The following is a 16,250-nucleotide window of genomic DNA, read 5'->3' as shown; positions in this document are numbered from 1 at the left end:
GTTGTAGTAAAAAAAATGAGTGTATTCAAGTAAATATTATTCTGAGGTTGTACTTGTTTTTGCGCGCATAATTTCAGAGCAATACAACAATAGAAAAAAACCAAAAAGTACGCGTTTTTATAGCTTACTATAAAAGCTTAGTTTGGGTGCCGGTAGTACCAGTAGCACGAGCGCAGCCTTATTGGGAGTACCACCCACTTGAAGACAGCACCAAATAAGTAAAGTATACACGCAGCACACCAGACACGCAGAACATAAAATGCGCTTAACCAGCTTCTTACTGCTTGCCGCGGCAATCGCGGTTGTTGCGGCAACTCCACTTAAGCGCCTCAGCACATACCAGCGGCAGCGTGTGCATTCAGCACGTCAGGTGCTGGCAACCACCGCGCAGCCAGTGCAAGCGCGCACCGGTTACCCGGCAGCCGGCTTTCGGCCGCAAATACCCTTCGAGTTGCCAAGTGAACGCAAAACGACAGAGTTGCCAGCAGTGAGTAGCACGCCTGGGCCAGCTAACAAAGTTACAACAGCACAAGCCGAGAACGCAGCTGACTCGGGTGACGTAAATGTGGACATTGAAGTGATTGTCGAAGGTACAGACGTAGAAGAAAACGAGGAAAAGGTTGGAAACACAACCGAAAACCCGAAAAGCGACGTTGAAAACGACGTTGAGTTGCAAGTGGAAATTAACGAAGAAACCTCAGAGGCCGCAGTAGAAACGCACACGCCCGCAATCGAATATGGACCGCCTGCGGTCGATGCCGACACGGTCGAAGTACCCGCAGAGCACTTTCAACCACCCAATAAGGATGCCGAAGAATTTGCCGCCAGCAATCCAACACTCGACGCGGACGTGGCCATTGCTGCTGGCAGTGCTGCCACCAATGTTGACGCTGATCTTCCCGCTCAGCCTGTTGCTGATTTTCCGGCTGTGGCGGAGGAGACCTTCACGCCTACTGTGGCGGCGAGCGATGACGATAACGCTGGCGTAGCTCCCATCGACGTGAGCGGTGAATTGGATGCCGAAGCAGCGGAGCAACCAATACCGGCCGCAAGTTATGGTCCACCAACCGGCGTTGATGAAGCAGAGTCACGTTTGCCGGCGGAAACTTATGAAGCACCTGGCGCTGAAGAGGCAGAATCACGTTTGCCGGCGAACACATATGGTGCACCTGGCGTTGTTGCAGTCATGCCACCCGTGGTAGAGGAAGAAGACTTTGGTGTGGAGCTGAACGAGTTAGAGCCAGCGCCAGCTGCCGAAGATGCCGAATTGGCGGCAGAGCAAATTGAATTGCTTAGTGAACTTAGCGATTTGCAGAGCGGACGTTTAATTTTTGTGCCCTCCGATGGTGGCAATTTGCGTCAGATCTTCTTTGCAGCGCCACCACAGCAGCGACGCACCGACCGAAACGGTCGCTTAGTGCGTGTTTAGAATAAGACTTTAAATGTAAATTTGTTTTTGGTTTCGCAATAGTTGATTGCCTTGTTTATATATATGTGTAGTGTTCTCAAGACTAAAGATCAGTGTTAATAAAAGTTAAAACACAAACTCAATTTCGTTACTGAAAAGACTTCTAGTAGGACCTGTCCTCAATTCACACTAGACTGCCTGTATGTATACAGTATATATAGGTTCGGGACTATAGCTTTCAGCTACCTTTTTCCACAGTTTGATTAAAGATGAGGTTGAGGGTAGGAGGAGACTTTTGTCGAAGCTCTCCTTGATCTCTAGTTTCAGGATTCCAAACCACTGTAGCGTATTTCAAGCTGATGATGATAAGGTTTTGAGTAACATAAAGAACAAATATCTGTTCAAGTGAGATCCATTGATTTTAAATCAATATACCAGCAACCTGTACCAAGATATACCAACTACCAAAGCCACCTAGTGGAAAAAAGTGGAGAGAAATAAGAGCATTACAATATGGAGGCAACAGTGGCGAACCTCATGTGAAGACAGTAGACCCACAGACCGAAATTCATTTCGAGGAGGATATTGTCATGTGTTGAAGTGAGAAGAGTTCCCTTAGTGGAATTCACTTGGGAGTGACAAGAAATGAATCATACGGCTCAAGCAACTTCCGGTCTTAGACCAAGTATGCTCTGGGAAGCCGAATAACATCCGTTTGAAGGCGAGGTAAAAAGTGGAAGCCGAACCATCCCGCCACGTAAAAAGCGCCCCCAATGAAAAATTACCAACAGCCTCGGATGAAATACACCCCTATTGATGACGAACATGGTAAACACATTAAGGATTACGATTTCAGGGCATTCACCTGGAATTTCCGGTCCCTTAATTAGGAAGGTGCCGCTGCCCAGCTGGTTGATGTTCTCTTTAAAATAAAGGCTGGCATCACTGTGGCCAGTCCAATGGACATAAGGACAGATAAGAGTAGGTCCTTATAGCATATACTATAGTGGTCATCTGAAGGAGCGCCAATTGGATATGGTATGTGTGATGGGAGAGAGTACTGGCTTCCATTTCCGTAAATGAACGTCTAGATTCAATGCGCATCTTTGTTCGCATTGACCACTGCGAATGTCGTATTCGAAGGAACGATGAGCTGTATGAGATATACGACGCTATTGACATAGTTCAGCGAATAAAAAAAGAGCGGCAACGTTGGCTTGGTCATGTTGTCCGAATGAATGAAAACACTCCAGCTCTGAATTTTGCCAACGCGGTAACCGCCGGGGGAAGCAGAGTAAGACTCCACTCCGTTAGAAAGACTAGGTGGGGAAAGATCTGGCTACGTTTGGGATCTTCAATTTTCGTTGTCCTAAACTCGGCTATAACTTCGCGGTTTCTATCTGGTTAGGACACTTATTATGGCGGCAATGCGCGCTAGAAAGTCTTCACATCTGCAAAAGTGCTAAGTTCGCACGTAACCCACTGATGCCTGGAGGTTTTCATTCTAAAAGTACTATATATTCACAGTACTAAAACCAGTTGGCAACTGCAGTTTATGGCATTAAGTATTTTGGCCACAGTCCCAAAGTGAATCAAGTTAATTCAACCAAACATTTCGTTGCAGATTCCTATATTATTTCTACGCTGATGGCCATTAAATTCGCACAATATTTCTGAAGGTATTCTCCTATACCAGCAAAGCTGCAATATGAGCGCTCATTAGACTTAATCATAACCATTTGCCGTAAAAACCGCGATACATACTCATAAACTAGTGAATGGCAATACGCCAAAGAATCTACATTTGCATGCGTATACATATATGTTTGTTTGTATGTATATATGTATGAATATGTATATGCCACACAGCTGCTACTTCGAAAGTTGCAAAAGTGTACTCCAAGTGCCAGTAATCGGTAGTGGTTAGTGTTGTAGAAATATATATTACATTTCCCACTGTTTCGCGTAGCTACCGCCGCGCGTACACACGACACTTTTGCCACCGGCATTAGCGTGCGAGCGCAGCAGCGAGAGCTAGGCTTAAAGGAAGGATGAAACATTAAATAAATCTGCGTCGTAGATTTGAGTACATTTCTCATAATTTGCGCACGCTACAACAACAACAACAGCAACAGGCATAACAACAACTACTTGTACAATAACATTTTACTACCTTGCTCGCATGTACTACCGTCCGTCCGTGTACACATTTTTCAGCTTTCCCGGCATGCGAGTGCAAATATTTCACTGGCACGACTGCACACATACACACACATACACATACAAGCCAACAAATGGGCACAAGTGTGTATCGCGAGTACTCAAACGCACACACACACTCTCATATGCGTATGTGTGACGAAAATGGCACAAGTGGCCGGTAGTGGCGAATGAAAAATCCAACTGCCGTCTTCATTCATAAATCTTTGAAAGCTAAAGCCACCAGTAACTTGTCAGCCGAAAAGCTGTGCGTGTAAGTGTGGGATTTAGATGTGTGCAGAAATATGAAATTTTGGCGTGGCGCTTTTACCAGCGCAAGTATTTCGCCACTACGTGTTGTGGGTGAGGCTGGCAGGAGGACGCGAAACAAGATGAGACAATGCAGGCACAGGCAGCAGGCAAGAAGGAAGACTATGGTATAAATGGGCTTAACTAGCCGCATGGCAGCCGAAAGCTGCTGCGAAGGGCTAACGGACGTTAAGCGAAGCGCAAAAAGTGAAATATTTGCTTTAGTACCTTTTGCCAATGAAAAGCTTTGACTGTACAAAATTGCGCACAAATGGTGCACTTTGTAGTTATACCCAGTATGCTAGCAGCAAGCAGAGTTCAGGACATATGTATAGCATAAAGGTTATATTTTTAGACATATGACCAACAATTTTTCTTCATTATAAAGATAAGGTTCAGCAATCATGTTTTAAGAACGAATACGGCCAAACTAAAAGTAATTTTAAAATGGATCGCTGGGCTAAAATTTATTCGAACCAGTCGCGTTACCAATTTTCAATCACTTTTTGCAACAATTGTAGGCCGTATGTCGGCAATAAAGAGGAAAATATTATATTCCAAGACGTCAATCGCCTCGGTTTTATCTTCGCAGATATGCGAGTGTACATAACCTCACAAAAAATAGTCCAGCGGTATGAAATCGCACCATCTTGTAGGCCGTGTCACAGACCCACGATGAAAAATAATGCCTTTAAAACATAAATTTTTTCGTTGGCTGTGTCGCAAGTGGTGCCGTGGCAAAGGCCTAATCATGGATCTATAGCGTTGTAGTTGTTCACCGCTTGGGTGGTAAGGTCAGGTTAGTTGTCAATGAAATCATTTAACGGTAGGCTCAAGAAACGGTTTCGTGCGGTTTTGACAGGTTCGGACCATAGTGAGAGCGGTGTTTGATGAATGAGGTTCGCTAGGCATGCAAAAAGGCGTTTAGCGTCATGGAGGAGTCCTTGTTCCAAGATGGTGGATTCTGTATAAGTATGAATTTAACTTGCTTCAGTATCCAAAACGAAGTTACACAAGAGTTACACTAAATTCTCGGAGCAATTCGAGCTCTTCGTCTGCAATGAGTAGAGATTTGAGTCCAAGTATAACATTCACTGCAAGCGAGCCAGTGAAAGTGGTGATGGCTCCGCTGTGAATGTCCGTCAATACATGTCTAAAATTTACTGCATTCGAAGTTTGGATATAACCGAGTAAGCCGTGTCTTCGCTAATAAAGAAAGAGAAAAATCCAAAGTCTGGTCGATGCCATCGACGTATTGACGGAAAGACTTCATGCTGTTCCCAGGGGTCGAACTTGATTCAAGAAGACGACTGCAGTTACGGTTTTTGCAGAAACATTCCAACTGAAACTGTTTGGAGAGAAGCTTATTGAGTTCCTTGAGCGGAAGCTTGCGGTTTTACTGTGTAATTGGTTGACTGAATACAGCAAAAGACATTCTGCAATCCAAAACGAAGTTACACAAGAGTTACACTAAATTCTCGGAGCAATTCGAGCTCTTCGTCTGCAATGAGTAGAGATTCTGTCTCTTATACACATCTAGATGTGTATAAGAGACAAGTTACGGTTTTTGCAGAAACATTCCAACTGAAACTGTTTGGAGAGAAGCTTATTGAGTTCCTTGAGCGGAAGCTTGCGGTTTTACTGTGTAATTGGTTGACTGAATACAGCAAAAGACATTCTGCAATCGTTCGGAGTGCAGTACTCCGACACGTCTAAGGCTACTTCGTCTACGTTTCACAACAACCCGGAGGAACATATTGCGGTGAGGTAATTTATGGTGAGCCGGATTTTTACACGACAGTCGTGTCGACGAAACCGGAACAAACCGCGTTTCTTTTATCTGGCTAAGAACTTTCAATTCGCCAGTAGTCTGCCGCTACAACAGCAATAATCGACCTGCGCATTGCTTACTTTGTGCAGCCTTTCCCCAGAAGCTGGCGGCTAGCGACTTAACGATTCTCTTTCGGCTCTGTACTTTTGCTATAGTCGCGGTCGTATGAGAAGTGAAAGAGCTTAGGATGGCGAGTGTAACACCCAAAAAGGTGTGACTTGTTAACAGTCTGTACTTCGTTGTCATGTTAGAAAATGGGTTTTGGGACTTTGTGGAGGAGGCTGTCAAGCTCCTTTCAAATTAAAATCGAGAAATGTTGGAAAGATAATTGTTTAGTGTTCCACATTGAATTTAACATTATAGCCGGCTTTAGTTTTGAAGAAATATGGACCAAAGATCTCTTCTTGCCATAAGATAAAAAGATGAGAATTTTACCGCGAACTAAGGTCTTTTGCGCCCTCTTGCTATAAACAAACAGCAAGAATACAGTAGCTGTAAAATGATGAAACTTCGAAGCTTCATATCAGCATAAGAAAACAATGGACTGATAATGTCATGAATGGTATATGAAAGATATGAAAGCCACCCTTGTTGAGGTTATAGTTAACAACACCAAAGCATTTAATGTTTATAAACACAAAGCTGGAAAAACCTTCAGAAAAATCAACGGAGTACGTAGAGCAAAACTTAAGGTCAGCACTTAGCTCATCTGCGACACAGTCTGTATTATGTGCCACACTAGATGGCAAATGAAAAATAGAAAAAAATATTACAACAAAAAGCCTTAACAAACAAACATTTGAAAGCATTGCCAGCAAGCGACGATAGTGCAATTGCACTTAAGTTGTCAAGCTGCCTTTGTGCAATAACAATGGCCGAATAACTGCTGCCGTTTGAATGCAGCAAGCATTTCATTTCTTAAGTGACATTGCAACCAACACATACGCTTCTTTTGTCACGCCTTCAACGCACATTATTGTTTTCGCCTCGTGCTCCGCACTCACCACTCGCTTGGCCAGCGCACGCTTAAACGCAATTTCCACGAATGCGTCACGTGCATTTGTCACTGCCTTGCAACATTTTAACTGCCTCGAAGCGGTGCTTAATAGTCAAGCTGACATTGTATGCTCCGAAATTCAGTCGCCGCCTTTCGCCTCACAGCTGCATTCAGCTGTCGTCGTCGTCGTTGTCGTTGTCGCAGCTGCAGCACTTTTATTGCTCCACTTAGCGTTTTCTCATTTATTTAGCCTGTTTTTAACTGCTGACTTCTTTGCGCATTGAGCTTGTTCAGCTGTCTATGCCGTGCTGTGCTCTGTCACATTGCAGATCAAGGACGTGACCACAATCCTTGTAATGTATATAACTGCATTTTTTCTTTTTAGCTTCGAGGTTATGGTAAAGTCAAGCCTGGATTTGTCTTTCTATGTTAACGGTGGTTTGCTTCGGCAAAGTATAAATAAGTATATACTATATAAAGCGTGAACCATTTCGAGATTAACTAAAGAAAAAACATAGAATCTTCTTATTTAATTGGAGACTGTTTATAATCATTCGAAGGAACATTCTTTGGTATTTGATTTTTGAAGATGGTCTCTTTTAAATGTTGGCCACGGTTACGTCTGAGATTGTCCATCCGTTGAGCTTAATTTTCGATGAATCGTTTGAGCATTGCGACTGTTAACTGCCGAATGACACGCGTAATGTTTTGCCTCAAGACCTAATTCGAAGCGGGATTGTCCCATAGACTTTAGGCATTACATATATAGGAAAACTGTCTAATCGTGTGATATCACACGATCTTGGTGGACAGTCAACAAGCCCAAAATATAAAGTTATCCGCTCACCGAAATGTTCTCTCAATAAATCCATTGACTGGCACGATATGTGCAAAACGGCGCCGTTTTGTTGAAACCAAAAATCACCGAAATCACGAGCTACAATTTCAGACATCAAATAGTCGGTTAACATAACGCGATAACGGTCGCCATTGATTGTTACGTTCTCATCGACATCATTTTTAAATTTGTTTTATTTTTTTTTTTTGGAAGAAATGACAGCTCTTGAATCCTTTCCGGTTCCCTTTTGTCCCAAATGCAGCAATTTTGCTTGTTTACCAACCCATTGAATCAGTAATGGGCCTCATCGCTGAACCAAATTTGGCTCGAAATCGTCTGATCTCCTTGAAACTTTTCGAGATCTTATAGAGCGAAACGATGCCGTTTGCGATAGTCGAGCGGCTTCAGTTCTTGCGCAAGCTGTATTTTGTACGTCTTAAGATGTTGACATAAAATGCGTCAAGTCCTTTCAAACGTTAGTCCGAGTTGCTGCGAATGCCATCGAATCGACTCTCCACGGTGTTCGTGTACACTCTCAGATACGACTATTAGATTTTCTTGTAGCAGCTGTAAAGCGGACTCGAGCTCGTCAGCCAGTTCCTGTCTATACCCTTGAGACCAGATACCCAAATAAGGTGCACTTGGTTACGCTCTGATAGACTTTTTCGGCCTAATCTCCTAAGCCGAGGTCGTTTTACGTGCCGCTGGGTTGTCGCTGAGTATGGCGTACCATGCTTTCATTGTGATAGTTACGTTAGAGGTTTATCTCCACAGATCGGCTAATCGGAAGGACTCTACTCGGAAAACTACTCATAGGTATAGAGACTTTGGTTCGCGGTTTTGCAACGCCTGCATCAGTTCCCTCCGACCTTCTCGACTCTTCGATGTAACTCTTAACAGTGGGGCGAACGTTTTCTCATTCCAATCAGCTTTACTGTTAAGGGTAACTTCAAATTTCCTTGTGAAGTTTATCTTTGAAGAGGAGCCCGTGGTCTTCAATCACTTAGAATCACTTAGCGCTTTCATTTGTTGGGACGAAATTACCTTCCCTCTGCCAAACCCTTCAGCTGTTCAGGTCTTTACACTTTCGATAGTTGACAACATGCCGAAGTCTGAGTTGCTTTCGAAGCCCAAGCCAGCGCTCCATATAATAGCACACATCCATGAGATAATTCTTAGCTGGGAGCCTCAGGATTTTTGTAGCTTTGACTGCGAGCCGAAATTAAAGTTTTTCTTTGGTCTTTTCTCAAATACAGTTTGACGTTTTCTCTGCGCTCACTCTACTACAATGTCAATGTCAAACTTCGTAACAATAACTAAACAAAAATATTTAGATTGGATTAAATAGCGCAGATAATTATTTAGTGGAAAGAAAACGCTGAGAAGGCATCGAAATCTCCATTACAAATTCCCCAAAGTGGCATAAATAATTTGGATAAACGATAGACACGAAGGCTGGCAAGCACTAAAGAGCAGGTGAATACCTTAGGGTAATTATATAAACTCAATTTAAATGCGTATTACAACAGAATATAACGAAAGTAAAATAGCTGTGAAAGCTAGTTACAGCCGTTGCTAAGAAAATCACATTTCTCTTTTTTAGAGCGGAAAATTTTCGAGCGCCGCAGCTAAGTGGTGTTGCTACGGATCAGTACGTATGCATGAGACTTATTTTAAAGCGAAAATCACGTGCCAAAAACTTGCATGGTTGTTTTATTTCCAACGCTAGTCATTGCTACGCGCACGGCAAACCTAACTGTAACTTGAATTAAGCGAAAAGTTTTACACCTTTCGCGAGCGCGTGATGTGCGCGTATGTTTTGTAACTTTCTCGGATTAAGGCGCAAGTTTTGGAACTTCATGCAGTTTGTCACTCCAGCTAGCATACATAGCAGTGGCGGATGCAGTAAGGGTGGGGGTGGTTTTGTGTGTCAAATCCAATGAAATAAAAGATTTTAATTCCACTTCATACTAAAGTCGAACTAGAAAAAATTTTGTTCAGCGCTGAGGCTCGTTTCTGGCACAATGAATATCTAAACAAACGGAATTTCCGCATGCGGGATGAAGAGCAACCTGAAGAGATTCAAGAGCTGGTATTTCATCTAGAAGAAATAAAGATTTGGTGTGGTTTGTGGACCGCTGGAATCCAAAATGATGCCGATGCGAACGTGACCGTCTATGTCGACTGCGCTATAATAACCGACTATTTGATGCCTTAATTTGTAACTCATGATCTTTACCACATTTGGTTTCAACAAGACGGCGCCACTTCCCACAAACCGCAGCAATCAGTGGATTTATTGATAGAACACTACGGTGCGCAGATAATTTCCCGTTTTTGAACAGTAGATTGGCCACCAAGATCGTATGATATCACACCATTTGATTATGTAGAGACTATAGTCTATGTAGACCATTGCGCTTCGATTCAGGTCTTGGAGCAAAACATCATGCATCTCATTCGCCAATTACCAGACAAAGTGCTCGAACGAGTCATCGAAAATCGAAAATGAAACTCAGCGAATTGGCCATCTGAGACGTCGCCGCTACCAACATTTGAAACAAATAATCTGTAAAAAATAAATGGCAAAAAATGTTCTTTCGAATGATAATAAATATTTCCCCTTAAATTTGAAGTTTCTGTCTTTTTTTTTTTTTTTTTTTTTAAATAAGGAACCTCGAAATTTACCACTCCTTATTGTTACGTAAAGTACTTACTTTCGGTAGGCGACTACTAGCTTATGCGCTCATTAAATGGCAAATGCTAAACCCCAAGAGGCAACTTCTAAGCTCACCTACTATCATTCACATCATACACAATATGTTTTCAGGCTTTGCTTCGCAACATTGTCGGCATTAAAAATATTAGTTGCTAATACTCATGCGAGCTTATTCATTTTTCACATATTCGAGAGCGTTGCTTATCGCAGCACAATTTCTCATTGTAACGGTATAGAAGAAACACGCGGAATTCCTTTTTGTTATCGGATTTAGCCAAAGTTAATTTAGCAAAGTGGCTCCCAAAAGGAATAAAAATACAAACCGACGGCAAAAAGTGGCGACTTCACAAATGTGTGGCAGCTGAGTAAACGAAAGGCGAGCAAATTCAATAACAAAGAGACAAAGTAGAAAAAAGGCGAAATCCAACTAACAAATACGGTTTAAAAAACAACGCAGACGGCGCCGAAGAGCCGCGTGGAAGCAATTTCGATCAAAACCATCGAACAATAAATGTACACTTATCGCGAGCGTAAACAGTGGCGCACACAAGTGTGTGTACGAAGAGCAGGCAGGCAGCTATCAAGTGATGAAGACAGATGGCGGAGCGCTAGCGCGGCTTGACGCTAGAGAAGCGCAAAAATACTTTTTTTGAAGAAAAACGAAAATGTTGCAGCTGGCAGCAATAACTCTGCAAGCATTCGCAAGCTTTTTTTGCAACAACTGGCAACACATGTGAGCGCGTGTGTGTATGTATGGCTGCAGACAGATTGAAAATGGCAGATAAAATCAATGAGTATGGCGGCAGCGACGAGCATTAAATAAGAATTGTGAAAATATCTGCAAGCTTGAGGAGAGAAACGCGCGAGCCAGCGAGTGGAGCAAGCAGAAAAACTTGCAAGCGCACAGCCAGCAGGGGGTAGTAATTGTGCTTGGGGCAACAGCAACAAGCGTTGCAATCGCACTGCAACAATAGCTGGATTTTGCCGCTACACTACAGATGCTGTTGCATGCCACATGCGCTGCAACGAACAGCGGCTATGGAGGTCATGAGACGAGTAGACACGCCAGCAGTGACGGCAAGCGACGCGGAAGTGTAAGGAAACTACCAACACATTGCCAAGCAAGCATGTGAACATGACGTCAACTACAGTTAGTTGTCGCAAACAACAACAATATGTAGTAGCAAGGGTATGGTGTTGCAACCAAATAATATTAAAAGCAAAAACAACAAAATATTTCCATGAACTGGCAACGACAGAAAACAGCAATGCAATGGCAGCTGCATCAACAAAAACGACGGTACAAGCAAGTGCAATAACAAGACATTGCCACAGCTGCAGCTAAGGCACCGTAAATTGTAAGTTGTAGTGGCTGCTAGCATGGCGAAATGATTGCGGCAACGCGAAATAAAATTAAAGTCATCGATAATGAGATATCCGAAGCAAATCCAGCAAGCAATTGTCTAACGCTAGCGTTGCAACAGCAACAAACACTGTAACGCCAGCAACAACAAAAACACTCTTACGCCAGCATTGCAGGCGGTCGCCGCTGCGGCTGTAGGAAGGGCAAACAACTTCGTTAGACAAGCGCAAGGCGACAAGTTGCATGTAGTCGTTGCGAAGGCAGGCCAAAGGCAGTTGCGCCAATGATATGCTGCCACAAGCTGGCATCATTGCAGTGAGGATATGAATTGCATTGCAATGTCAATAAAATTGATTACTTTAGCAATCTTCTTCGTTCTAGTGGAACTATTGCTTAGTGCGGCGCACTTTCGGTCAAGGCAATGACAATTATGTGCAAAGCTACGTGCCACGACTTGTTGGTGGCCACTCCAAGGCACTGTTGCTTGGCTATTGATGAGTGAAGTGAGTTTTAAGGCATGTTGGTATTCGCAACAGACGCTTGCACGTCGCTTTTGCGAATTTCGTATGCAAATTTTATCAAAAAAAAACAGGGTTCCATAAATGAACTTGATTTTGATCGTTCAGTTTTTATGACAGCTATATGTTGTAGCATTCGATCTGAACAGTTTTTTCGGAGATTGTTCTGTTGTCTTAAAGAATAACTTGTGCGGAATTTCGTGAAGATATAATGCCAATTAAAACAGTTTGCTATATAGGTATATATTCTCGACAGTTCAGTTTATGTGGCAGCTATGTGCTATAGTAGTCCGATCTGAACAATTTCTTAGCAAGTTGTACCGTTGCCTTAAGTAATAATTTGTGCCGAATTGTGTGAAGATATCTTGAGAAATAAAAAAGTTTTCCACACAAGGACATGATTTTGATCCTTCAGTTTATATGGCAGCTATATGCTATAATAATCCGATTTCAACAACTTTTTAGGAGGTTGTGCCATTTTCTTAAGTACTAATTTGTGCCGAATTTAGTAAAGATATCTTGATAAATGAAAAAGTTTTCCATACAAAGACTGATTTTGATCGTTCAGTGTGTATGGCAACTATATGCTATAGTGATCCGATCTGAACTATTTCTTAGGGTCTTGTAGCGTTGTATCAAGAAATAAGTTGTGCCAATTTTTGTAAAAATATCTTGACAAATGTAAAAGTTTTCCATACAAGGACTTGATTTTGATCACTCAGTTTGTATGGCAGCTATATGCTATAATGATCCGATCCATGTCAAATTGACAAACGAGAAGTTCCCTTGGAAGAAAAAGACGTATGCAAAATTTCAGAACCACATCTCAGAAACTGTGGGACTAGTTCACGTATATATGAACAGGGAGACGAACGCGATTGATATTGCAATAAATGCTCTTAATGATTATTTTCATACAAAATTTTTTTTAATTTATACGCAGTTAAAGTTATGCATTAAATGTACTGTATTCATATACTACACCATGTCGTATGAGTAACACAGAATGTACAAATCACTAGTATGATATTCATTTGGTACACCATGCCGTATGAGCAATCCATAATGCACAAATCAGTTATACGAATGCTCAGGTTATTTGAAGTATAACTTTAACTGCGTATAAGTTTTGAAGGAGTGGTTTTATGCAAAAATTTTGTATTGAAATTAGTTTCTCAAGTTTGTAGATTTACTTGCTAAATGGTAAATATCAAAAAATCTCATGTCATATATGTATATATGATAAAAAATTTAAAAAACTAAAAATAATATGCCTGTTTACATTGCATATTTTTTTTTTTTTTTTGTTTTGTTTTTTGTTGCTTTTGTACAAAAACGGCAACTTCAGGGGATAATCGTAAAAACACAACAAACAACTTGGCGCATAAAATACACCCTAATGTTTATGTTTGCATATTTAAAGTCCGTAATTCTAATTAGTTTAAGAATTGAAGTGGAAAAATATTGCGTTTTTTATTTTGCTTGTAATTGAATTTCTATTTACACATATTTATTTGTTTATATATTTGTGTTTGTTTTTACATTTACATTTATTCGCGATTCCTACTTGTCTGTTCCACTTGGTTGGGCAAATGAAATTGATACAAATATTTGCGTTGCCAACAAATTTGTTGCAGAAAAAAAAGTGAAATGAACAAAGTCTAGGCACAAAATGAATAAGTTAGTCGCTAGTATTTGTATTGACGGCATATACGATGAACTACTAGAAAAACGGACAAACACGAAATGATACATTATAAACTAAACGAGCGAACGCGCAATTTTTATAGCGAAAAAAAAATTACTTTTGATGAAACACATGCATTTGTATGTGTATATAAAATTTATAATTACATGTCGTCACCTAAAATGTAAAATATCGTAACATCAGTTTTCATAAGTTGGCAGGCGACGGAAAAACGATATTATAGAAACCACTCACATTGAAACAAAATGTGAGTTTTGGTTATAAAAAATGTTATATATCGGTTATATATTGGTTATATATTGGTAACATATTGATTATGTATTGGTTACATATTGGTTATATATTGGTTATATCTGACAGCGGAAGCTAAAACTTTAATGCTACATATGATGTGCCGAATCGTAGACAATAAAAAACACATTTTTGTTGTTTTGATCATACGCTGTTTTGCGTTTTAGGTGACAATATATTGAATGGCATTAACACCACATTTAGAGATGATCTATTCTATTCGTTCACAATAATCGACAGCAGCGACTTGCAAATTTCGATAACATCAAAGCTTCTATTAGCTTGGAACTTTAAAGTAATGGCACTAGTTTATGCTTTAAGTAGCTTTGAGAGCATCATGCCGCTAAATGCAGCCATTGCTCAGTGTCAGTCAGCTGGCCAGGCAAACAAAATGATACCAGGTTAGTTTACTGACGGCGAGTTGTCTACTTTTTTATTAATAGACAACTTGGTTGGTCCGTTTCAACGCCTTAATGCGTGAACTGCTGCTCACTACAAGCTAAAGCGGTCTTACAATGAATTTCTTACTGTCGGTGGTTGTGCCATGCCACACTGTTTTACTTGCATATCCTTTTGTTATTCGAAATAATTATTTACCTTAGACCCAATGAATCCGTGCAAAAACACAGTTGTGTATGTTTGCTATTTTTTTTTTATAGCAAATTAGTATTCCTTGTGATAGTGTATCTTCAGGAAATTTGGCACAGATCATTATTTTAGACATTGCTATTATACCTGCAAAAATTTTTCAAATCCGACAACTATAGCATAAAGCTGTCATACAAACTGAACGCTCAAACTTAAGTCCTATGAAAAACACTTTTAATTCACAAGGTATCTTCAAGAAATTTGGTGTATATTATTTTCTCAGTCATTGATAAAAATTGCAAAAAAATTATTCAAATCTGACTACTATAATATATAGCTGCCATATAAACTGACCGATTCAACCACAGTCTTTGTATGGAAAACTTTTTTATTTAAAAAGTTATCTTATCGATATTTTACACAAATTATATCTCAAGATATGGCAATAATCTCCGAAGAAATTGTTTCGATCCGTCAACTATAGCACATAGCTGTCATGCAAACTGAATAATCAAAATCACCTCCTTGTATGGAAAACTTTTTTATTTAAAAAGTTATCTTATCGATATTTTACACAAATTATATCTCAAGATATGGCAATAATCTCCGAAGAAATTGTTTCGATCCGTCAACTATAGCACATAGCTGTCATGCAAACTGAATAATCAAAATCACCTCCTTGTATGGAAATGTTTTTGATTTATCAAAATACCTTCACGAAATTTGGCTACGATTATTCTTTAAAATAACAACAACAACCTCCTAAGAAATTGTTCAGATCGGATCATTATGGCATATAGCTGCCATACAGACTGAACGATCAAAATTAGAGTAAAGATATTTTGATCCTTTATTGCTACAAAAAAATCACTTGTTAAGGGTATTATAGCTTCGGTACAGCCGAAGTCAATGATTTTTCTGTGTTTTTTTTTTTTTTTTTTCAAACCGCTGTTGTTATTTATCTCCACCTTTAACCCACAACTCAACTCGAGTTATGTTTTAGGCATGACGCTCTCGCTGCGACCACACCACGCCTCTCAACACACTCGTAAAGTTGCCTCGTCCGGCAATCAGCTCCCTACTAATGTCGCCGTCTCGCGCGCCAGTGGCACAAACTAACAAATGTACAATGTAAATAAAAATAACAGTAAAAACATAGTTGTGGCATTTATCGTCATCCCTCGCAAAAGCCCTTGCCTCAGCTCCGTTAAGCATTGTTGTTATTTTTGTGTCTTAACTGCCGTCAGCGTACTTATGTGCTTCACCTGTTTGACTGCCCGACTGACTGGCGGTTCGTTATTAGTCTGACTACGGTTTTATGTTGATGAATTTGTAGCCATTGCCCGGTGGTTGCCCATCAAGTCTATCGTCGTCCATCGTGAGTATCCGCCGCAGTCAGGACCTTCAATATTGTTGATTTACCTGTCCAGTCGCAGTCGCTTTATCTGTTTGCTTTTATCTTTGATTTTTTTGTTTTTTGG

At 40.7% G+C, this 16,250-nt stretch overlaps 2 protein-coding genes across 3 annotated transcripts in view; one reads left to right on the top strand and one right to left on the bottom strand.

Annotated features, from left to right (window-relative positions):
* LOC108966818 (beta-1-syntrophin) overlaps positions 1-16,250 on the bottom strand; it is a 126,697-nt gene that overhangs the window by 64,755 nt on the left and 45,692 nt on the right. The gene's annotated exons all lie outside the window — the stretch shown is intronic.
* On the top strand, positions 177-1,551 carry LOC108966819. Its single transcript, XM_018929911.1, has one exon. It carries the CDS (start codon positions 260-262, stop codon positions 1,427-1,429), a length of 1,170 nt encoding a protein of 389 aa, XP_018785456.1. The 5' UTR covers positions 177-259; the 3' UTR covers positions 1,430-1,551.

Source organism: Bactrocera latifrons, unplaced genomic scaffold (assembly GCF_001853355.1).
Source record: "Bactrocera latifrons isolate USDA-ARS-PBARC rearing strain unplaced genomic scaffold, ASM185335v1 scaffold_17, whole genome shotgun sequence".
Classification (NCBI taxonomy): Eukaryota; Metazoa; Arthropoda; class Insecta; order Diptera; family Tephritidae; genus Bactrocera; species Bactrocera latifrons.
This window is presented reverse-complemented; position numbering and strand designations above follow the sequence as displayed.

What these genes read in the sequence shown, in the direction of transcription:
- LOC108966819 (XM_018929911.1), top strand. Translation starts at nt 260, where the DNA reads ATGCGCTTAACCAGCTTCTTACTGCTTGCCGCGGCAATCGCGGTTGTT.